General features: G+C 37.2%; 1 protein-coding gene across 3 annotated transcripts in view; it reads right to left on the bottom strand.

Moving 5' to 3' along the window:
• ATP10A (ATPase phospholipid transporting 10A (putative)) overlaps window positions 1-24,745 on the bottom strand; it is a 116,435-nt gene that overhangs the window by 14,976 nt on the left and 76,714 nt on the right. For all 3 annotated transcript variants that reach the window (XM_062601566.1, XM_062601567.1, XM_062601568.1), the window contains exons 8-14: window positions 15,008-15,225; window positions 12,715-12,909; window positions 10,711-11,272; window positions 5,096-5,199; window positions 4,800-4,926; window positions 2,926-3,110; window positions 1,233-1,554 (exon numbers count right to left, since the gene is read on the bottom strand). In XM_062601566.1, the coding sequence (XP_062457550.1) occupies window positions 1,233-1,554; window positions 2,926-3,110; window positions 4,800-4,926; window positions 5,096-5,199; window positions 10,711-11,272; window positions 12,715-12,909; window positions 15,008-15,225 (1,713 nt within the window). The remainder of the gene's footprint in view (window positions 1-1,232; window positions 1,555-2,925; window positions 3,111-4,799; window positions 4,927-5,095; window positions 5,200-10,710; window positions 11,273-12,714; window positions 12,910-15,007; window positions 15,226-24,745) is intronic.

The following is a 24,745-nucleotide window of genomic DNA, read 5'->3' as shown; positions in this document are numbered from 1 at the left end:
TATTAGTTGATGAAAACACCCTGGATTTTAAACTGCAGTGGCTGAGATGTGCATTCACATCTCACTCCACTTCCCCTGCTGTTGGCACATAAAAGAGTGGTATCCACTTACTTGACAAAGCTGATCAATTTGTGACTGAGACAGCCTCAAGTTCGCTCACGTTGGTTAAAAGTGAGATGGGACAACTCAAATTTTAAGTAAAAGCAGGAACCTGAGTTCAACCCACAGGCTCAAGGTGCTCAGAAAGAATGAAAACACAAGCTGCCCAATCTCCACTGGTGTTTTTAAGCATGCTGGATAATTCAGGTTAGCCAGACAGTCTTTTTTGGCAGCACAGGCAAATGATTATTTCATGGTCAGTCAAAGATACAAATTCAACACGAGAAAGGCAGATCTGAGTGAGATTTAATGTCGTGAGCATGAGGATTACTATAATAAACACATATTTGGTGATGTGTCACAGCCTTTTGTCACTCACAGCATGTACTTAGAGATTCTGAAGGACAGATCCAACCCATGTGTCATTGCATCTTCATTGCTATCATTAACCAAGATAGGTAGATGAAAGCTAGGGTGGTTGTGACAATATATACTATAGAGATATCTTCTAATAAACACAAGCCTAAACCTGAGAGAGGAGAAGAGTTGGCTGACTTTTCTTACATAAAAATCCTGGAGACATGGAAGATGCTGCCAGATTTAAACTAGAGTGAGTTACAAAATCTCTCCTTTGTTAATCAAATAAGAGCTGGGAAGAAGTGTATTAGTTGGCAGGATGACATTCACAAATCCATTGTCCATACAGATAAGGCCAACTCATGTCCTGTGCTGTATGGGTTCTTGTGGTGAAAATGCAGGACCTTGAGTTTAATCATGACTGGCTGAAATGACACTGAATACAGTTTGGCCTGAGTAATACACTGATTGCAAGATGATGTTCTACACAGTATCATCTAACTCAGTTCTTCACAGCAGTGTCTGAACATGCTGAAATCACATAGTATAGCTTGGCCCCCAGTACCTACCTTCTGTAGGAAGGAAGCCCAAATACTACTTCAGAGTTCCATATCTGGTTTGAATAGAAATGCTAGAGTCACCAGAAAAATTTTCAAACAAAATCAGATGCTATTTGTGTTGTCAGGCAGCTAGAAGGATCCCTTTGCAAGCCAAAAGAAAAAAAAATCCCAAGAAAGTATACATCAAGGAAGGCTAGTTTAAACTGAGATATTTACCTATTGCCAAGGTCATTGCTTTGAGTTTGTCTCTGACTAGTTTCACTACCATGCTCTTTTGGAGTGGAGTGGAGCGACAACACAGTACTGAACGGCATCGCTTGGCTAGAGCAAGAAATTTATCCTCTAGTGTAGGTTCCAGGGCATAAGCTAGAGTCCTTCCATCAATCACTAGGCCCAAGCTGGAAAGCACAGGGGAAGATGACGGATAGAGAGGGGTGAACCCAACAGTCATGTTTCCAGTAGCTTTGTCTATTGTGTTGTTTGAAAATTTAGACTCTACACATTGTAGACACTGTTCCAGCAAGATAGCACATGTCTCCTGGAAAACAAAAAATTCAAAATAAATATGCTTGAGGGGAAGGAACATACATCTGAACATTTGTGTTTGCTGTACGTTTAAGTATAAGCAATACTGGGAATGTGGTATATGTGCTCCACTATGAAAGTTTTAATTTCTAATACTCTTTTCTTCTTCTCTATTCCCTCTTAACACACTTAAATCTTGTAGCAGAAGATAAAACAGCAAGGGGTACATGAAAGACTTAAAATCTAATTCCTCTTAAACATGCATGCTAAACTCCTTTCTTTTAGCTCCTTCTCAGAATAACAGTGCTAGCGAATGATATAATCAGTATCAGTACCAAGTTAAGTATGGTGATGAGCACCCTGTAAATGCCTACAACTCAAATCAAATACTTATGCATTGTTAAAGGCCAATTAAAGGTTATTTAAGCTGAATTTAAAGTCTTTTTCCTAGCCATACTTAACTAAAAGATACTATTGCTAATATCTGAACATTTAATATAAAATACTATTGGTTGTCTTACAGCAAAACATGACAGGAAAAAAAAGAACATGGAAAATCAATTTACCAGTTCAGTTGATATACCCAAGAAGGGAAAATACTCTTATCTTTTCTTTCTTTTACAAAGGAATTGGAGCTTGATGCTGTTGGCCTACCTCTCCTCTGCTGATCTGAAGTCCAATTTTATCACCCCATTAAAGGACTACAGCACTATCAGTCTGGTTCCTTGCATGTTTGACCATATCAGTAAAGTCTGTGTGACTGTCTGCTTGCAACCAGTTGAGCACAGGAAAGATCAGAAATTCAGAAGAGTTAGAAGAGGTCTGTTAGGAAGCAAGGCTTTACTGTAGATGTGGTTTTCGGACTCTCAGTGCTAGCACTGAAATTTAAGTATTGCTTCTATCTCCAGAGAAAAAGCCATCTGAGAAAACATGAATGACTGAGTTATCTAAATACTACAATTCAGTGATTTAAAATAAAGCATAAATTCTCAATAGGTAGTCAATTGTTTTCTTCCTCAACACATGTTTAATAACAGGTTGCTACTGGAGACCCAGTGGTTCCAGTAAGTGAAACTAGGGAAGTTTTTGAGAATGCATACTCAAGAAAGGCATTTATGCTGTCATGGCATATTTTCATTCACGGTGGAGCCCACTACCCAAACATATCTTCAATAGGTTTATGATGCATGACACTATGATCTAACAGTGTTAATTCATTGAAAAGTATTCAAAGACATGTCCTACCTGAAAATTACGGATGAAGCAGGAAAAAAGAAAAAAAGAGGGAAAGGAAAAAAAGCCATCAAACTTTTAATTGTACAAGTTGAAAATAAAGCAAAGCTAGTTTACAAGTAGACTTAATTATAGTATTGGAATTCCTTACTGGTGATTCAGCATTCAAAGTGATGATTTCCTCATCATGATCTAGTAGCTTGCAGGCATAAGCAATATTAACAGCTGTTTCTTGCTTATCTCCAGTAAGAACCCAAATCTGCAACCCAGCTTTGCGTAAGTTTGCAATGGTTTCTGGAACACCATCCTGTAAACGGTCTTCAATGCCAGTTGCACCTAAACACAGAAGAAGAAAATTAGTCCACATTATATGAATACTTAGGCTTTGCCTCAAACTGAAAGACAGAACTCCAGAAGGTAAAGTTTTCAATCAACAGCAGTCACCTTTACTGGTAAACAGCTAAACTAATAATGAATGCAAGATATGGGCAGGTTTTTGGAGTATCCAGACAGAGGAGTAGAAAGTAGCTGGGGTAAACATTTGCATCAACAGTCAACAACACATCCAGAATTCAAAGCCTCAAAAGCAATATGATGCCATTTCTAGTCTCAGAGCTTCACAAGGCTGGTGTACTGTGGCAAGTGCCTCTCTGCTTTTCAGGCTTTCAATGTATCTTGCTACTAGTATGTTTATAACAGACTGAGTATCTTTCCTATGTTTTCATACATCAATTGAAGGAGACAAGATTTTCAAATACTATAGCAAAAGCAGTTCAGGACCAAGTTCAGTGTCACCACAGATATATCAGTAGTCCCCTGAGTTTCAGAGAAGGTTAATGTGAGTAAATGTAAGTCCTCCCTATTAGATAACTTGGATATGAAAGGCCTGCAAATTACCTGGAGCAACAGGAAAAGCAAAGTAAAATTCTCTTAGCTACTTATTATTCCTATAGTCGTTCTTAGAAGAAAAACATTTTAGCAATAGTCTGAGCACCAGTCATGCAGGTGAAAGCATATTCTTACTGAAATGCCATGGAAGCTCTTATCCAAATAGTGTCTAAGGAAAAAGATGTTCCTTTTCCAGGCATACTTTTTTTATTCCAACAGGCTAATCATAAGTGATCACTTGAAGACACAAATCACAGTCTGAGGATTTTGGGTGTGATTCATGTAATCCTAAAGCAGGTATCTAAGACATATCAAATGAACTGCCTTTTTTCCCCCACCTCTCTCTCTCCACTGGTTATACAGAGAGCCTTGGAGATTTGCATTGGATGCATCAGAAGCTGGATGAAGTGGATCTCCTCTCCCAAAGACTGAAAAGTTGGAAATTAGTGAAGGTTTTATCTTTACCAGTACGTGTTTTAACTGTCCCAGTTACCTCTGCTTTTGGTAATAGTGGATATATACACATTTTAGAACATCAGTGCTTTCAATATTTCAATGAAGCAAAGAAACAGTATGACTTAGTCCCTGGAATACATTTTACATATACAGAATCAAAGTACATCACTGTGAAGTACTGCAGTCCCTTTCCACAGAACCCACAGGCCCTGAGTGCCTGTGCTGAACCTGATGTATATGAGAGTTGATGCCTCTCACAAATGCTGTTTATGAGCTTTGCTTTACCAGTGTCTCTGGTGCCCCTGGAGTCATGGGCCTGTGACACGTTAAAGTGGCACTAAAGCTAATGAAATTCTGTAGACAGGCAAAACCAAGTCCTTCTTCTCGTACTTGGATCAGCAGTTCCCATTTTTGCTATTGTGTCAGATTCATCTCTGGTATTACTCCACTGATTTCACTAGTGATAGAATGATTGCATGAGCAAAGCAAATAGGCTATGTCTGTTATGTTAATTATAATCCCATTCCTTTGTGCTGCTGCACAAGACAGCCATGACAAAGTCCAGAAGAAGTCAATTCCTGTACTGTCAGAAACCATTTAAAGAAAAGAATAGAGTTTGTAGCCAAGCTTTTGGAATTCTTCAACACATTTTAATTTCATGTCCAGCTCTCATTTCTTTACCTAGCAGATGCAGATTCTTCTCTACACGCAGCGCTGACTGAAACAGAAGTTCTTCACGATTTTCAACAGAGGATTCTGCTTCTAAATGACTTTGTAACCAACAGGCATACTCTTCCTTGCTGAGAACCTATTTAAAAGAGGATGTGAAGACACAGCCAAAATGATGTAGAGGCATTCATACTTTATTGAATAAAATGAAAAAAGTTATAAATTAAGAACAAGATATTAATAAATGCCTTCAGTAATCTTTGTCAAGGCTCTCCATAAAAGCAAACTAAGAGTATGCATTTACTTACTCTTTTTGCAATACACAGGGTCCGCAGCCCATCTATAGCATACAGATTAAGATAATTCTGGGTTTTGCTTTGGATTTTTTTTTGATGTTTGCCCTGAGGGTCATCTAGATAAGAATAAAAGAAGAAATTAGTGATTGAAAAATAGCAGCAGCTGAACGGCCTCAGAGAATAAGATTGTGCCTATGGTACACTCTGTACTGGTGCTTTAAAACTGATACTTTTAAAGAGCTACTGATGTCTCCTGGGAAACTTTTAAGTAAAACATTCTGTTTAGAAAAAAAACCTTTTCTACTGTCTTTTCTTTCTTCTTTATTCAGAAGTCACCATGGACATGTGTTAAAAAAATCTTTCATTCTTCAGTATGTTTGCCCTGAGTACTTTGGGAAATCCTGATTAATTTCCACAGCAAACAATCACGAGAGAAAGAGAAGTACGTTTTCAAATGGAGTATTAGCAAACATTTCTGCACATACGATTATGTGTAGAAAAATGACACTTATTATACAAAAGCACGTAGGTTTCCACCAAGGTTAAGACCTTTCTAAAAAGAACCAGAGATGTGCTCCGTTTTGTATATCTAAGTATAGGAAGGTACTACTGTTACTAAAATCCTTGTTTTCTTTTACTCATTTTCCTATGGGACTGAGTCAATAAAAGAAGATCTGGGTCTGACTTTGATTTCATTTATAACAGAATTTACACTCACGCAGACCTGACAACTAGCTTCTACCTTGAATGCAATAGCACAACTTCTACTTAACTTTACTCCTCATTTAAAGCCATGTGTAAGAATTCAAAATCAGGACTGAGCTTCTGTTTCTTTTCCCTCTTTAGCTGGGATTAGTTCAATGTGCTCACACCATAAGCGAGAAAGATTAATGCACATGATGGTAACACATTTTGTTCCATCTCATTACCTGAGTTCTCTGAAAGTTTAAAGAAGGTGATATGTATCTTTTTTATCATCTAGGATCAAGATAGATTCAGGTACAATATACTGTTGTAGCAATCTTCAGCAATATGAATTGCAATGTTAGCATTAAAGGAAACTTACAGGTTTTTAAATTGAAACTGTTGAGTGAGAATGACTGGTACCTTCAGGCAATTTTCCCAATCCCCTGATGTCATCCAAATAATTTTTTAGAAAGTCTGCATGTTTTAGGGAGTTTGTAGAATCACTTCAGGATTATAATTTTGTAATTAGAACCGTTCCTTAAGACAGTATTAGTGTTACTGGTACTTGCACAACAACCATTCACAGAGTTAGGTGGATGCCACTCATCACCAGAGGTCTGAACACTTAACGGCCTAATATGGGTGATCTGAACTGACCACCAAATTTGTCCACCTCTCTCAACTGACTGTACTAGGAACCTTTGGTCACTATGCCCCTATCTGATGCAGTTAACTCAGGTATCTAAATTAGATGATAGGAATATCTTCTTGTTTTCAATTCCCATGCTTCCAGTGTGCATTCATATTCATTTTCAGCTTGCTATGAGGGACAATGTACACACATGACTATCTGTCTCTCTATCTATAAACATAGACACATTCAGCACTCTCATACAGAGGCACAGTGCCTATGTGGGCCTTTAGAGGCTCCAATACAAGCTTTTAGAAATACTGATACTGTTGGAAGGTAGGAGCTGGTAATTTGGAATCCCAATAGTCTAGTTTTTCGTCCCTGTTATCTCAACCATCTAACAGCACATTTTACTCATTATATAGCTCTTTTCCCACTGTTAAAGACAGTCTTATTCCCTCTAGGTCTGTAAAGCCTAGTGTACACACTTAGCTGTTCCTAAAGAACTACATAAAGATTGCTGAAGGTATTTCATGTGTTCCTTCATTTCAGTTCCATCTCTAATTAAGGTCCTGTGCTGAAGACTGCAGAAAAACTCTAGTGGGCTTGTCTATCTATCAATCCTATCTGTGCTATCAGTATAGATTTTACCATGAGGACAATACAGATATACTATTTTGGAAGAACATCCCTGTGAATAATTATTTGCAATTAGAGAGCCATTTCTTACACTGTAGCTTGTTCTCCTACACACACACCCCACCAGATTCCTTCAGAAATTATTATAACAGCTTGCCATCAGATTCAGCTGCAATATGCAGTGGAAATATGCATATTCTAAACTGGTAACCTCATACAGTTACATATAGCTTCTTTTCTATTTGTGCATAATAGTCTTTTTTGGCATATGTGACTTGGCTGTGTAATATCAGAAATGTTTTTCTGGGAGAAGTACTGCAGCAAACCTATTCTTAGAGACTTGTATTCAGCTTTTTAAAACTTTAAAAGAATAAAGTAGACAAGCACTGTTCCTAATTTATTGTGATAAGTTACTGTTCTAGAGAGAAATGACATATTTCTTGCATATCCCATAAGAAATTATCTTAAGGGAGTGGTCATTCCAATCATTCATAGATTCCAATTAGTGCAAACTTGAATGGCTGCTTAAAAACCTCCAAAACTTTTCTATCACTTTACCATTAAGTGATACCATTAACTAGATCTATCTGAATACTATGGGCACTAATGCAGTGCTTATAATGTCAAATGTTATTCTGCCTTCGATGTACGAAGGCAGCAACTCTCTCCAAGTAGAGATGTACACAACCTTTTCCATGTGAATTCTCAATTACAGCCTGAAGGATTGCATCTCCCTTCTCCATCAGCATACCAATGGGAGCTAAAACTCATTTTAGCTCCTCATATGCCTTATCAATCTTACTGTGAAATTCATCTTGTGCTCAGAAGTTAAAAGGGAGAAGGAAAGAAATCTCTGGCATCCAACACCCAGTTGCTGAGATCCTTTTTAGCTGGGATGCAGTTTTCTTTGCCTAGCAGTGTGACCACATGCACTACAGAAGTGAAAACAAGTAAACAAATCTACAGAAGAATGATAGAGAGCTAGCAGGATTCTGCTTGCTCTATTTCCTTCCACAACCATAAGTTTTTGAAAGCCAGCCCAATCATTGTTTTCTCAATGACTTACATTCACAGTTGCTGTATGAGTTGGTTATTGACTCAAATAGCAACTTTCTTATTTATGATCCACATGGTGACTGCTGAGATAAAGTAAAAACAATACACACTTAGGAATCACGTCAAGTCTTTTGAAAATATTTGTATGCTATCAAAAAATATCAAGTTTCACAGTCTCAACTAGATGTAGTTGAGACTATAGATAGGCAGAAGAAATTGAGTGAAATCTGAAACTCTTAAGTTTTGAAGCTCACTGGATAATTTCTGATTTTACTTAAGATATGGTTGAAGCTACAGCATTCAGCACAACGCACCACAGTATTTTTGCACCTGATTTTGGGCTGTCACTTGTTAGGATTCAGTCATGCAACATGCATTTGAATATGCAGATTTCGGATACATATTATGGTGTTCTGGACTTTCAGTCTCAGAACACAAGCACCGCAAAGTCTCAAAATGCATAGCTGACTTGTATACAATTTACATGTCTTTGAGGAATTAAGATAGCCATAAAAGCACACCAGGATTAGCTGTCACACATATTGATCAATTGCTTGAAATGATAAATGTCTGCATTTTTTTAGTATATCCATTTCTTCTCACACTTGTATTTCATGATCATATTCATATCATATTTCATGAGAATAGAATGAAACCACTGACAGATCCAGGAAGATATACAATTTTCATAGCACAGATATGCTGAGACTCCCTCTCCCTTTATACAGCCCCATGCTGTGAAAAAGGTGAAAATGTCTCAAGAATTGACAAAATATCCACTGATGTTAGGATACTGCAGACAGGAGCCATGAATCTGCTGCCACGAGTGAAGCTGTTCAAGAGAAATGTCAAATGTTCCTCAGATGAATCAGCTGAAACTTACAGAATTACTCAAGCCACCAGTGGATTAGAAGGCTCGAAAGAAAGGGAAATTACTTTGGAAGTTTCAGTGACTGCACTTTATATTGTTTGAAAAAGCAAACTATACTAAAACTGATAGTTCAATTTGGGTTAAAAACATTTTAAAATGCACCACTCTAAAGTCACATTTAATTCATTTGCTTGTAAAGATGGTGCAAGTTCACTCTCTTTGCCCAGCTATGGAATTCACTCACGGCTAACAAAGACCTTCAGGAACACTGCTCTTCTTCTCTGACAGATACCACCTTATGCTGCAATGTTGCAATTTTGGGGGTCTAACTGGTCTTGTTCCTTTTAGTCAGGTGAGTCCTAGACTTATCTTGGAATTTGCCTGAAAATTCCTCGATCCATTGTATCCACTGCGAATGAACACAGTAGCTTTAAGCAGTCTATTTTATTTTTTGTTTTAAGGTGGTGACAATGTATGTGAGACTCATCCTAAAATCACGTTTTTGTTTTTCTTCTTGTAATGCTCAGTTGGGTTTTTTTAGATAACTCTAAAGAACTCATTTCCAAACACTATTTGCCAGGTATGCTATTAGTAAGTCTTCCCAGTATTCTGTCAGTACTTTGGAGGCAAACAAGTTACCACAGATGCTCTGTGTACCTCTGTGATATCAGATCTTTACCAGAATATTATTCATGAATACTTTGTTGTTAGTTAAGGACAAGTTGTTCTTAATTTTCTGGCTCTGCTTTGACTCCTGTGGCTGTAAACACAAAACTAATGCCAACATTTTTCTGTAGTTCATTAAACTAAAATTGCACAGTATAAGCCTTTCACCATTGTTTACACCAACTAATGTAAAAGTAACCACAAAGTCAATGCATAAGGGACACAAGGGAAGTACCTCTAGCACATTAGGTTTCTGTCCATTCACTCTGGGATAACCTTTAAACACTGGTTAGCTTCAGTGTTGAACATGTAGTAAATCAGATGCAAACTGATTCACGCAAACTGAAACCTTTATGTCTCCTGTAAATTCTGAAAGCTTACAGAATTTTTCTTGAATCCAACTGATTGATTACAACAAGTAGCTATGTAAAGTTGTCTGTTTCATGCAACATTTGAGTGTCAAGCACTTCGGAAAAATACTCCACATTTGCAACTTTATGTTTACTCGTCAACTACTAGCAAAGATTTCTAGTCTAAATAGTATCTCTCCTTATTTTGCTACAACCTTCCTGTTCTGATGGCTGACTGATTCACAGTGTCCTTTAGCATTATAGTCAAACCAATACAGAAGTACTGATTTATACAAACATATTGCAACAAAAGGAGGTTAAGATTCACAAATGAAATAGATAGAGGAGCTACAGTAAGAAATACCTAGCTTTCATATAAAATATTGAAATAGCCAAGCACTGCCAGGCAAGGTTTCCCGAAGAAATGTAAATTGCTTTGGCAAAGTCTCAAAACATTCCTTCAAAATAAAGTTTGCCAGTAGAAGATCTTGTAAAGAAATTAATTTAACTCATTCTTGTAAGGTAAAGAACCAGTAATCTGTTGTAGGAAATTTGCTATAATAATAAAGTATTATTAAAAAACAGAGATGGTTGCCATTCTGCAGCTCCCAATACTCACAAACCAAACAGGCAGATCTACTTGCTAGAGGAGTGCCATAAAACTTGATGAGTTCTTTAGCAGTTAACTAGAAACCCCCACCTCCTCCAAGCTAAGTAAGTGGTATACCTGAAGAACAGGGTAGAAGAAGATCCATAATAACTGAATCTGCTCCTTTAGTGTAAACATTTATCTCATCTGTGAGGGGATGTCTGACCACTACTGACATCCTCTTCCTGATGGAATCAAAGCCCAATGTATGCAATACTTCAAAGTTCAATGTTCCCAGGTGAGGTAGCTCCACTGATACCTGGTCAGACAGCCTTCCAACCAGGGAACAGTTATATGCCCTTGCTGCATAGACGAGAGCAGCTTCGTCTGGACTCTCTGCTTCGTAACGGAGTTCTCCTTCCTCAGGTCCACTCCCTATAGCTGTCCTGCCTTGCTGTGAGCTGTAGCCATTGTTATTCATCTGTGCAGAGTATGCCAGCTTCTCTTCCAGTTTTAATAAAGTGCTTTCAGTAGATGTAGAGGAAAGAATACTTAAACCGAATCTGTGCACTGATTTACTGGTAGCTAGACTAGATGAACTGCTGCTGTTAGATCCAGAGGTCAAGCGGCTTGGAGTGAATCTTCGGATGAAGTCTTCTATGGTTTTTACTGGAGATTTTAGTTCAAATCGGTCTCTAACCTTGAGAAGTAAGAAACAAACCAATGAGCAAAACCCAAAGAAAAGCTGTAAAAGAACTCAGACATTTATACTCAACCTAAGTTACTCAAACTAGAAAAGAATATTTCTTTTAGAGCAAAAAGTAATGACATTTGTATTTTGAGACAGAAGAGTAAATGGACAGATTTGATTCAGGAGCAAAAAAAAAAAAAAAAAAAAAAAAAAAAAATCCTAGAATTTGAGAACTGTACCACTATTGGTCTTTTCCTGTGTGAAAGCACGTACATTTTTGTTAAAATCATTTTTTCTTATTTGATCTCATCAGATATGACCAACTGACAGACTATCAATGTTGGACCACCACCAGTAGGGCATAATAAGAGCTATTGTTAGTAGGAAACTGGCATTGTGCATATTCAGTGCAGGTAGTAAAAAAATGTTGATGTAACAGTTTTCTATTGAAAACTGTGGTACTAGAAATGTTTTATAAGAATATACCAATGTCAATAGCATTTTCAATAGAAACATGTTGAAATAAGCAATTTCTACTCTCTTCTTTAGTATCAAAGCATTCTGTTTCAGTTTTATCACTTATCTCAGTTTATTTAGATCTTTTTTCACAAATATATAATGTTAGTAATTGTAATAACATATTCATAGTAATATACAGTAAATTCTTTTATAACAGTTTAGCATTCCCAAAACAGCAAAATTCAGCATTTTCTAAATGTTTCCCTGGTGCAGAAACATGTCATTTTGCAGACTAGTTCAGTTTTTATTACAATTTGGAACAGAAACAAATCTCAGAATTTCCTCCAGAATGGAAATTCCAGATGCTGGCTAGCTTTAATACTACATTCCATTATATTTTTGTCTTAGAGATCATCCTTGGGGGATTGCTTTTTTGAAATTCTTACTCATCAGTAACACTGTTTTAGGCTGATCACTATTAATGATAATCAGCTTAAGATGCATTTTTTACACAATTTGAAAGATTTAAGCAATGTGTTTCAAGCATTTCCTTTTAATTTTTTTTAAAGTCTAAGCCTTTTGAAAACTGAATCTATATATACAAAAGATTTACAGACAGCTTATACTCTTGTCTTTCCTGGAAAGTCCTGCAAATTTACAAATTCATTTACATACACACACACACACACACACACAAACATATACACATGTATAAATTTAATAAGTGAGTAAGTTACAAGAACTCGCAGAAGCTTCAAAAGTATCTTGAAATTGTAGATGAAATGATACCTCAGAGTTAAATGAAACAACTGAAATACTCCATTTAGCTAATGCTTGAGTAAATCCATTCATTCACATAGGGGTATAAAGAGTTGTCTCATGATTATATGTTTCTCATTAGAACAGGTGGTTTTCACTTCCTCAATTTACAAGATAAATTAGTATCAATACAAAGGAGATTTAAACTCTATTTTGCTGTTTCTTTAACTTACCTTCTGTCGGGGCTGATTCGGTGCAGTAACCACAACTGTATTACATATAGTCAAAGCTATGAAGAAGTCAAAAATGTCACACAGTTCAGGGCTCAGGTGGGTTAATGGCTGTTCGTGGTTCCTCATGATCTCCAGATGCTTTGCACATTCATTCACCTTTTCTAACAGGTTAGGGTCAGGTGTGATGTCCTTTTCCTAGTAATAAAAGGCAGTGATTAATATTTGTGATTCTGCAGATTTTCAAGCAGCATCCAGTGTTACTATCAAAGAACATTATGGTAGCCTTACACAGTATATTTTCAACCCTCTCCTCCTTCTCTTTCTCCCATCTGCCAGCTATGCAGGGACAACAGGGTCCAGAAGGAGTTGTTCAACTTCAGCTTGTATGGTTCATGACTACAATTAATGTCTCTGAGACATCAATGTTGTTTCTCGTACAAGTCCTGCAGGTGAGGCACATTGCTCACCTCCTAAACTCAGAGAAGATCCAGTACTTAGACCTGTAGTATAGAGGGGAAGAAAAATGCTTGTTCTGGCCAACGGAAGCACAAAATGAGCTGCTGTCACAGAAACTCCAGTGTGACTGGCATGAAAACAAGTTGCTGCAGAACAGAACCTGGTGCAAGCGTGTGCAGCTCTAAGAAAAAGGGAAGGAGAGAATGCAGACCGGGCCCTAAGGAATATGTGGAACCACTTCAGACTGCATTCATGGTATGCCTGAAGCTGGGGACAATACGAGGAGATCCTACTATGCATGCACGGATAGGGTGCGAAGTTATTGAACAGAAATACTGCCTTGGCTGCTGAAGAGCTTTGCAGCTTGGCATGGTGAAGAGAAGCCTCAGCTTCACTTTGTGAACCTGACTGGTCGCTTTGTTGTTTCCCCTGCACTCTCCAGGCCCTGTCAGTGATTAAGGAGAGTTGGTGGAGAGAACTGTGACACACCCATTCTGCACAATATATAGTTAATAATAAGCCTAATAATGGAAATAGAAATGGGAATAACTTTGTTATCAACTTTTTCACTACTGATAATTATAACTGCAATTTTCATCCAATTTGGGGGTTGCAGACAGGAAGAGTTATACACTAATATTCCTTCCTTTCTCCTGTCCAATTCAAGACATTTATTAGCTGTTACTAAAGGGTGTTACACTGCAAGGACCAAGAGTGTGGAAAGATTGAACATCAATGACATTAAATGCTTGGCCTTATGTCAGCACAGAAAAATGAAACCATCCTGGATTGTTTGTTAGAAAACAAAAAACTATCCACACATTTGAGAGTAGTTCATGTGGTTTTTATATGGAAATACAGAGCACTGTCCACTCTATTTCAACAGTACTTTCCACTGTTTTGTCTATTTCTTGTCAGAGCAAACTCATGTATTTCTCACTGTACAGGAATGCTAGGATAGAGAAAGTGTTTTAGAATACAAACAGACCTAAGGTTCTTTCTTCAGAAGAATTTATTTTGATTTTATCTGTTCATGATCAGCAGCTAATGAATCTGCCCAAACACTGGACCTCATGTGTAAAGAACACAGATCCAAATTTTACCAAATGAGCTTACTCTTGACTGAAAGCAAGAAGTTCCACCAATGCAAACAGCATCTTTCTCTGTCTATACTTGTGAATTACTTTGAGGGTGAATTTGTATCAACAGTGCATCAGTGCAAATTCTCTACGCAGACAAGATCGAGCTTCTCTGCTCCATTCAGATCATGTAAAACAGAATTACAATAGTGTAAAATAAATTAACCAAAGGAAAATTGTCATCACCTTCAAAATTTTTGAAAATTTTTTTTTAAATGCAACACATGAACTCCACTACTTTTGAGTCATACTGAAAGTGATGTTATAGAGTATGTCCATAATGTCTGAGAATCGGAGTATCACAGTGTATCACAGCACTCTGATAAAACCATTGACAAAAATGAGAAGAAATACACATAGAGCAATTATTAGACTCTTTGATTTCAAACCTTATGCTACCCTCATCTTCTGTAAATAAAGGGAAGGGAAACCTTTTCAGAATGAAAAGATACCTTAACTAAAGCTTTCAAATTATCTTTTGCTTTAGCTTCTTCCTAAAGAGAAGGTATTTAGATAAGATCTATGCCTACATTTGGTTGTCTTTGTACAAACAACTGTGACTACAGAGGAAAAAATGCCAAGAAGATGAAATCTGTGAGAGGTACACAATGTGCTACAAATATCTTTGTCTTTCCCTTTTCAGGACATTGTTCTATTAAAAGATACAGGACATTGTGCATTTATTTCTCATGACTTACCATTGGGCTACTGAATGCAGTATGCTTCGAGAGTATGCTTGCTCTTTTTGCTTCAGCTCTGCTGCCAGTGCGCCGATGAGTTTTGGTACTCTGGCTTCTGTGGACTACTTTAATGCTCTGATGACTGCAGATACTGTCACGCTGGGATAAAGTTCCTCCTTTTGGGGCTGCTTCCTCTTCCTCAGAATCAGGTTCTTGGTACATTGCTAAGCGTCTAGCTATTAGTAAAAACACAAGAGAAGAAATGTTGCATATGTTAAATGTGGTGGATAAAGAGGGAAAGGTGCAAAGTGATTTTTTTGAAGTGAGATAGTTTTATGATAGACTGTGCTTTCATGATGAGAATGAATGATTCTGTTATCAAGGGATAAAAAATTCTAGTCTTAATTGAATGGTAACACCTAAAGGCTGCAGATATCAGAATTAGAAACATAATGCAATACGCTGCCTCCCTCATCATCACACTCTCTCTGAAAGGCAGTGAGACTGCAGTAACTCACTGTATCCCTGAAGTGAATTTCATAGTCCAGCTTTATGACACCAATCAAATAATTTGGTCTTCACTTGCAGTCTGAGAAGGAAATAAGCAATCTAAAAAACCTTCTTGTCCTTTCCAATAAAATATGGACATTTCATAGGAAACATTTTTCAGCAAAGATGTCATATGACATCTACCCAGTACCAGTTAACTGACATACAAATTGTCTTGCATTTTTCTCCAGAACACACCTAAAGAGCACTGCTGCCCTTATTTTACATACAGAGAGAGTACAACATATAGTCAGAGTAAAAGCCTTGCTCAAGGTCAGGGCCATCTGTTGCAGAATGGAGACTTAAATCCAGGTTCCTGACTTCTAGCCTACTGCTAAGATAACCCTGGAATCTATCCTCTCCTCTTTGAATAGGATTATAGGCAGAATAATGCAGCCTGTGATATTCAAAATTACTGTACCTTCAACCATTAAAACACTTGTTTTTATTATTTGCTGCACAGAGCAATATCAAATGTACACAAAATGAAACAGCTTTATACAGTTTTCCAAATGAAAAAGTTTAAACAAATACATTACTATTTGAGGAACTAACTAAAAAAAATTAACCTGAGAAACAAACTCTGGCAGTTTGATATACAGAAGATACAAATGTAACAGAAAGAAAGGTGTATAACAGCCATAGAATCCAGCCCACCTAATGACAGGTTCCATTTAGTTCTAACTGATCTATAACATATTTTTTCATTCCCAAAAGATCATGGATATTTAATAATTTGGGTTATTCATTAGACAAGCACTCATCACTTTAACAGGTATTTATTAATTCTTCCTTAGGTATTCACTGAAAAGTTTTTCATTACATTCTCAAAATAATGTGTTTTACACAGATACTCAGTACAAGTTACATACTCATGGCTCTGCTTTGTTTCAGTTCTCTGGTGTAACAAATTGGATTTTCCTATCAGGCATTTAACACCCCCCCCCAAAGGGAAAAAAAAAAAAAAAAACAAAACTGGTACACGAAGATTTTTCTATCAGAATATTCCCTGAGAAAAATCTTGCACTACATACAGTGAATTTATCATGGGATCACTTTTAATGTGGCTAGTTTTACAATCAAACAAAAATCCATAAATCCATCCTCCCTATCCACTGTAATTTTCAATCTTGCTTTAGCTGTCAGAAAGCAGTCAAACCCCACACACTATATGGTGATGGTCTATCACTACAGCATCGAATGTCAGAGTTTTTTTTCAGTTCCATTTGGAACGTGTATAGACTGTTTCTGAAACGTGGAGGCTGGGAGAGCTTCCCCGTTCCTGGCTGTGAATATACTTAACACCCAGGCATTGCTCTAACTGCATGCCAGGAGCAGGCTTGGATTTGCAACATTGTCCACTACACTCTGGCTTGCACTGGGAGAAAATTCAGGCCAAGCAGGTAGAAAGGGCTGTAGTGTGCAGGTAGACATGGAGAACAAAGACTGCCCCATAGTCTAGACACAGCTATGCAGTGCAGATCTTGAGGTGGTTACAGACTAACTGTGGTGACTCTGGAGTTTCCTTCATTAGCATTGTTTGGTGCAATTCATGCACCTCTGTATTACATGATGGGATAGAAGTTGAGCAATGGCACATCCCGCAGTGTGAGGGGCAGCTGCACAGCGAGTCCCACAGCTGCAAATGGAGTAGCACAGCACTGTCTGCTTCTCCCCCTTTCAATACCCATCTTGTCCTTTGATGACCGAATCTACAAGATGTCTCAGAAAGTTAGGGTGGTCAGTAGTCTCCTTGACACTTGCGCTGCACATTAATGAGGTGCAAAAAATAAAGGTCACTCTACCCACACAGGCTGCTTCCCACAACTTGTTGCACACACCTTAAGATAGCAAAGGTCCAACCTGTCTTATTCTTGCTCACTCATTCTCACCTTCTTTTGGTCTTTAAGCCTCTCTGCTATTTCCCAGTGGAAGTGGAGACACCTGTTCTGTGAGTTTAATGCAACTGATCACAGGTTAGCCTCTGTCTACGCAGTCTATGCGGAGGGCTAGAAATTATCTGCGGAGTGCCCATAAGCCCTGTTCAGGCCCTTGATCCCACTGCTGCTGTCTGAGTCCCTCCTGGGAGAAGGCCAGACTGCTCACTATTCCCCTCCAGCATCCAAATGCAAGGGGCATCCAAAGAAAACTCAGGTAGGTGAGGAAGTAAGGAGCCATGTGGAAACCCTGGCAAGCCCTCCCAAGGGGATGACTGAAGTACAAGAACTGAGCAGCACACTGAAGGATGTATGTCCTTCTTTGCACTAAGGAGGTAAGATGGAGTGTGCATCCTCATATGCAGCCTGTGGAGGACAGTCCCTAGCCTGACACTGCAAGTTTAGCCTTAACTATTTTTTGCGGGCTCCTAGCTGCATTCCGCAAAACCCACGTTGAAAATCGTTGCTCAGGATGACATACCAGCGAGGCTATTTGCATGTAACCACCTTACTTGCATTCTTTTAAAATGATCATGAGAAGCCCATTTCAATGCCTGATCTTGACTGAAGTTCTTAGTGGCAAGTCCAATCTAAAGAAGAGTTGGTGGAGTCTGTGGACACTCAGCCTCTCTCAGTAAAGGCATAGGATTGGGTGTGCCACAGGAATGATCTTTCTTACTCTGAATGTGTGCATGTGAAAAGCAGACTGACAGAATGCTGCACTCCTTGCCATAACAGGAATATTCTTCGGCAGGGAAAGGACTAGGTGCAATTATTCTTTTCAGCTTTTGCAAAACGCGCTACCTTGTTTGTCAAACTCTTTTCCAAGCACAGCTGTTAATAAAAGGGCACACGTTTTTGGGTGATTGCCTACCATGCTATGTCTTTCCAAATTAATATGATCTTTCATAATCAGACTTAATTTAAGCTTCCGCTCTGAAAATATATCTTGAAATGCATGACCCCCGGAGACTCTGAGCTAATTATTTTATTCCACATACAAAAACTCTACGGCTAAAAGTATAATGCATTTTATGCACAAAATATCAGTTATGCTTGCGTATCTTATCTCTGTGTTCTTCATTGTTTTCTTACTACATCGTATCTAAAAATACTTGGTTTATTCAGCATAGCCAAGGCTGTTTCCTAACACAGCACTCAGCTTATTTATTATTAATATACCAATAGGGAAGTCCTCCCTACTTTGCCTATGTGGTACCGGCTATCTCTCATTCTCTATACAGATTTCCTCGGTAGCTCATTCATTTAATTGTTACTGTCACTGGGAAAAAGAGAAAAAAGGAAAGTAGATACAAGACAAAAATTTGAAATCTTTATACTAGAATCTTATTTTACAAAGACACATGTACTTCTTTTGTTATGAATGGTGTAATTTCATTTTTATATCAAGGTAAGCTTAATATAAAAAAACAGATCTTAGAACTTTTCAACAATTTCTGAAGTGCAGGCTTATATATTATGCAGCAAGAGTTAAGAAGTTTGAAGAAATAATGAAATAATTCCATCGTTATGTTATGGCTAAGGTTCATAATGCTTCAGCTGTGCAAAGCATGCTTCTTTGGGAACATTAAGTTCTCTCCACCTACTCAGCCTTTTCAAATTCAGAACCTTTCCCTATGAACATTATAACCTGAAAGACATTGTTATAGGATGCTTTTCTGTTTCAGCACTGAAAATTGATGGCCTTGATCTTCTGTCTGATAGAGAATTTTTTATTAAGGGTAAAGACACAAACAACTTCAGAAACACAGCAATGCAATTCATGAAAGTCAAATTTCACAGTCTTATAGTTCATGTTATATTTATAGCACAAAGTAGAAATGATAACTGATACTTATTCCATGAACTCTTTTCCACCTTTCAGAAGACAACAGTAAACAATCAATAAATCACCAGTAGTAGCTGCTGAAGTATTTTACAGATACTTTTTATTTTTATTTTAAAAACTCTTTTATTTTATTTATTTTTGTTTTTGCTTACCACCTGCTTCACTTAGCATATAAACGTATCTTCCATGCTACCTGCGTCCTATTCTGGGGCATCCATTTTTCTGGCTGGCAGAGACACCATGGCCACCCAGCTGTATCTTCCACTAACTAGAAAGGTGTGTTCAGGAAACTCTTAAGAGAATTTCCTCCAAGCAGAATACAGCTCCAGACCCCCTAAACAAGAATAAATCAGCTGTTTGTATGTGGGCCAGGGATGATTCCATCTGGTTCCAAAACACTTTAATAAGACAGTTATCATGAAATTACCATGAAGTCTTCTGTGTGTTGCAGTAACTACTTACATTACCTTATTTCCTTATTACTTTATGAGTGCAAGCTTATTCTACTTTGAAGTGCACTCTAATGTCTATGCAGAGTCAGTCAAATAGACAGTGTGCTATAAATTTGTAAGAGTGAGTCAACACAACCAGACATACTTTGCAAGAATGTCTCTATACGGACAAGTCTTGAGATTAGGAAACATCATTATTTTCCTTCCTCATCCCTCCTGTCATCTCCCAGGACTAAAGAGAATAATCCTACATCTCTCATGAAGAACTCTGTACTCCCCTTAGAAATGGAAATTATTCTTCCAGAAAATTTCCAGAGCAATTGTATTGTAGGTAAAATGAAAGTATTAATTGTCTCAAAATATGCCTATGACGAGTTATTCTGTATTCCACAAGAGTTTAAAATCTAACACTTTCAATATTCAATCAAAACTTCCATACAATGAAAGGCAAAAACTAGAAAAACAGGGACCACACCCATAGGCAAGAAGGTTTTAATCTAGCATTTGGAAAACACTGAGGACAAATGTTAGGCCAAGAGCATTTGGTTGTTGCTAAACCATATAATGACCTTCACAAGCGTAGCCACCTTTTGGGCATCTACTACCTCTGGGATCAGCAGATAAACTTGGGCATAGCCAATTTCAAGTAGTGTTAGAAGTTGTCTAATAGCCTGAAGAGAAGACACATGGTATGGCAACACAATTTTAAATACTGGGCAGCAGCTCCCTCTTCTTTGAGGCTACCATTCTTTTGGCTTAAGAGGATGGACTGATTAGAAGAATAATTTTTTGTGTTGTGTCGCATACCTTTGCAATATCATCTCATTATGGAAACACATAGCAAGATGACAGTTTCAAGAAATAATGTATGGGTATAGATCTATCTATTTCTGCATTTTAACTAGAGTATACTGCCAAAAGATATTCCACAAGTGCCCAAAGCATTTATGAATGAGACAATCATTCTTATACTTGGAATGTTCCACGACATTCTTGAATCCTGAATTCACACACCAAATCAGGAAGGACCTTGGAAGGAAACAATGGAAAAAATTTAAGAAAATATGTACCACAAATATGAAGTTGGATTTTTTCCCACCTGTCTTTAGACTTCTAAAACACAGAGAAAAAGACATGTACTAAATAACAAATGTAGTTGTCTAAAACAGGTCTGATAACTGCATCCTATTGCATCGTATAAATGCTTAATTTTCTCCATTAACTAGATGTTAGTCCCTAGGTGACTATGTTAAATACAGATATCTAAAATTAGGTAACAAGAATCCCATTCCTATCAACATGGTATTCACAGGGCCAAAATTGGCAGGGCAAACTCCTGTAGCTTGATCCTGATCAGATTATAATCCATCACCAAGATATTACAGATGACCTCAACAAAGACGTATATTTGATATAGCTTGCCTCACTCAACGAACTGGGTGAGAAAAGTGCTGAGCACACTTAAACCTCTCCTCACAGCCCTCAGATGTGTTTCTGGATTCTTTCTTGGTGCTAAGCTCTCATATAGCAGTATCCATGAGTAATACTTTGTACTATCTCCAGTTGGCTAGGAGATTCTGTCCTAGACCGGTGGAACTTACTGGCCTCCATTACTCATGTCTTTGTCACCTCTTGTCTAGACCAAAACAATGCAATATTCCTGGGCATAGCGCCATCAGCCCCATAAGAAACTTAGAGCTAATACAGTGTTCTGCAGCAAAACGTTTTCTCCAGCAAATTCATAAAATCTTTCCCTTGTTCCCCACACTACCTACCCATGAAGTGATGAGTTTAGTTCAAGGTTTCAGTCTCCTCAAATATGCCAACCCTAAAAGAACATAGTATAGCATACGCCTTTTAAATATCCCCAAACTCAAACAAACTGCACACTGTAGACCCAAAATTCCCACCCAAGGAGAGGAAGAAGGGGAAAGAACAGACTATGCATAATGTGATGCTTGTTGCTTACTGCACTGGTGGAATGCACTCAGATATGATGAGGACAACTGTGGTATAATAATCCCTGTAGAACAGAATAGAACGGGGCAGCACCAGCGGACATATTTTATGGAGATCTTAAAATGCAGTACAGAAAAACATTGTGAAGTCTGTTGATTGAGTAACTAATAGACATATACGGCAGTGTTAGATTATGCAGAAAAAATACTTTCAAACAAAAATTAAAGTTCCAAAGTGAGGAAATGCCCAAGCTGCCAGCGTAGGTATAAATTTCCTCCCTTGTGTGTATGGGTGGCTGAGCTCCAGAATATAGGGCCTCTAGATCATTTCAAACTAAAGTTTGCCAGAACTTCTCAGCGTGGGAAAAAAGTGTGTTTCATCTTAGCTTTCTTGGATATGCCTGAATGGGACTATTCTAACTGAAATTTATCTCCCAGTATTCATACCTCAGGCAGAGATCTGTCTTTAACCAAATAGTTAACTTTAACCAAATAGTTAACGTTTTGTAAAACTATCCATAACTGAAAACAGGATCTTATCATGGGAAGGGTCAAGCAACTGTAATAACAGGCACTGCTACCCAGCCACAGCAGAATAACAAACTTACGCCAAAGAGCTCAGAACAAGTATATTTCCATCCTGAGTAATCTGCTTCTACAAGATACCACACTAGAAAATGATTTGTTATCTTCAGCATTTGAATCTTGACTTGCATACAAAAATTTTGAATTCATTTCTTTATTTGAAAGACTACTCAGAGTTTGGTTCCAAGCAGCAAAACACTATGCCTGAATATTTACCCAGATAAGTGAAGAAAGACATATATCACCTTTGAAGTGGATGAGAAAAAGTAGATGCATTTTACTTGATCTTCTTGATCCCTGCATGGGGATCCCATATGGCAGCACTGGATCACTTGTCAGGTGGAAGATTTTAGAATTTTGTAATTCAAGAAATCCTCAGAAAAATCTCAGGAGGAAAGCTGGATGGCATCATTTATAATGTAATTCCCAAATACCTCAGAGAAGACCTTAAATACTCTGGTATGAAACATAGAAGAGATGCTGACAAATCATTTACCATTAAGCACAGAAGCAATGAAATGTTATTGACATACTCCCTAACAACTCACAGGACTGTTGAAGACATCTTACCATATCTAAATGAGATGACTGAGAAATCAGACTGGAGAATGGAAACTAACCAAAGACGTGAATGAAGAATAGTTTTTATTACCTCATTAATCCTGAGAATATGGAACAAAATCAATAGAAATGATTACCATTTATGCTTAGAAAGGCACAGAAAGATCTATTTTCTGAAGAGGAGAAAATAAATGATTAAAATACCATGCACAAAGCGGATTTTCAATTTTAAAAAATTTACATCGGAAATTTTATATTGACTATAGTTGTAAGAAAGCACAAACATAGCTGTAAGTGAAAGAAAAAAAATCTTTTAGTTCATTTTAGGTATTTAAATGATCTTTTTTTGTGTAGTGATTTTCACTCTATTTTCTTAACATTTGTATCGTAAATTGAAATTGCAACTAGAAAGTATGAACAAATAGAAATATTAAATGTGTTATATTTAAAGAATAAAGATCTGAAGCTCTGGGAGCTCTGGGTTCTGGGAGCCTGAGTTCAGCCTCCGTATCAGCTGATGATACTGTGCTTATAAAAGTACCCTTTCTACACTGTTGTAGTTGGCAGTAATGTTATCATTCCTGCAAGGAACACAGTACACTCTGAAATTCGTCTAAACAAGCAAACAATCAGTGGCAGGAAAAAAAAAAGAATAAATAAAGAGAACAAGTAGAACTAGGAATCCAGAAATGTACTCTTAATCCTAATTCTCTCTGTCTTACGTAGAATGTAGAGGTAGGAAGTCACAGCTTCTCCCCCTTTAAATTCTTCTTTCAGTAATACTGGGATAATAATACTACCCAAATGTTTGGAAGAAAAGTGTCTTAAATGTAAGGTCTCAGTACTACTTTAAAGTAGGACAGAAAAGAACAATCACTTCATAAACCCAAACTCCAAAATATCTTTTATCAATTGGCAACCTCATGTACTTTTTAAGGCATGTTTTAGATTTTCCAATCTGTTTTGATTATTTTTCTTATTCCATATCTTATTTGTAAACTGAAATTCTGTAATGACTCTTCAAGAAAACTTTCTAATCAGTGATTTTAACATGTTCTGTAGATAAGAAACCTAATTTTTGCAATTAAGAATGCAATACTGTAGTTATCAATATTTTCCATGATACAGACAGAGCAGGATTTGAAGATTTAAGATCTGTTATAGCACAAAGGATAATAACAAAATGTTAGGAGAAAATAGCTTAGCACAAATTGCAAAAAAAAAAAAAAAAAAAAAAAAAAAAATCACATAGTAGGAATTCATTTAGGCATCCTCGCATTCCCTTCTAACAAAGAATGACTCTTAGTACTTCAAAAACCTGATACTTGGGATGTTCTCTCAACTAAAATGTTCATGCAGTAGTGAAGACAACTTAAATCAGACACTTGTTACTCAGAGCACAAAGAATCTATCAAAGCTAACATAAAAAATGCTATTATATCAGATTATGTTTCCTGTTAATACGAAAATCAACAATTCTGTTTACATTTTGTTCTCAGCACAAAAGGATAATCTCATTCCAGATATTCAGAGACTAATCTAGTCTTGTATGCTTAAAAATCTATCATCTAGTCTGTCTATGCTTAAAATTGGTATTTAACATAATATACTTCAAATGCAGTCTTGAAACCAACGGCATATTCAATTTGCTTAAATTAATCACGTGCTCAAGTGCTTTACCAGATCAGAAACTAAACTTAGAAGCTGCAACTGTCTTGACAGCATACTGTAGATGTTACAGAGTATTTTGATAAGATTGTCATTGTCAGCTGAACACAGCCATCAATTTGTAATAATCTGAAAACAGCTATTACAAAGCTTGTTGAGTGGATACATGCAATTTGTTTTGTTTTTCTTTCTGATTT

Source organism: Rhea pennata, chromosome 1, assembly GCF_028389875.1.
Source record: "Rhea pennata isolate bPtePen1 chromosome 1, bPtePen1.pri, whole genome shotgun sequence".
NCBI lineage: Eukaryota > Metazoa > Chordata > Aves > Rheiformes > Rheidae > Rhea > Rhea pennata.
This window is presented reverse-complemented; position numbering and strand designations above follow the sequence as displayed.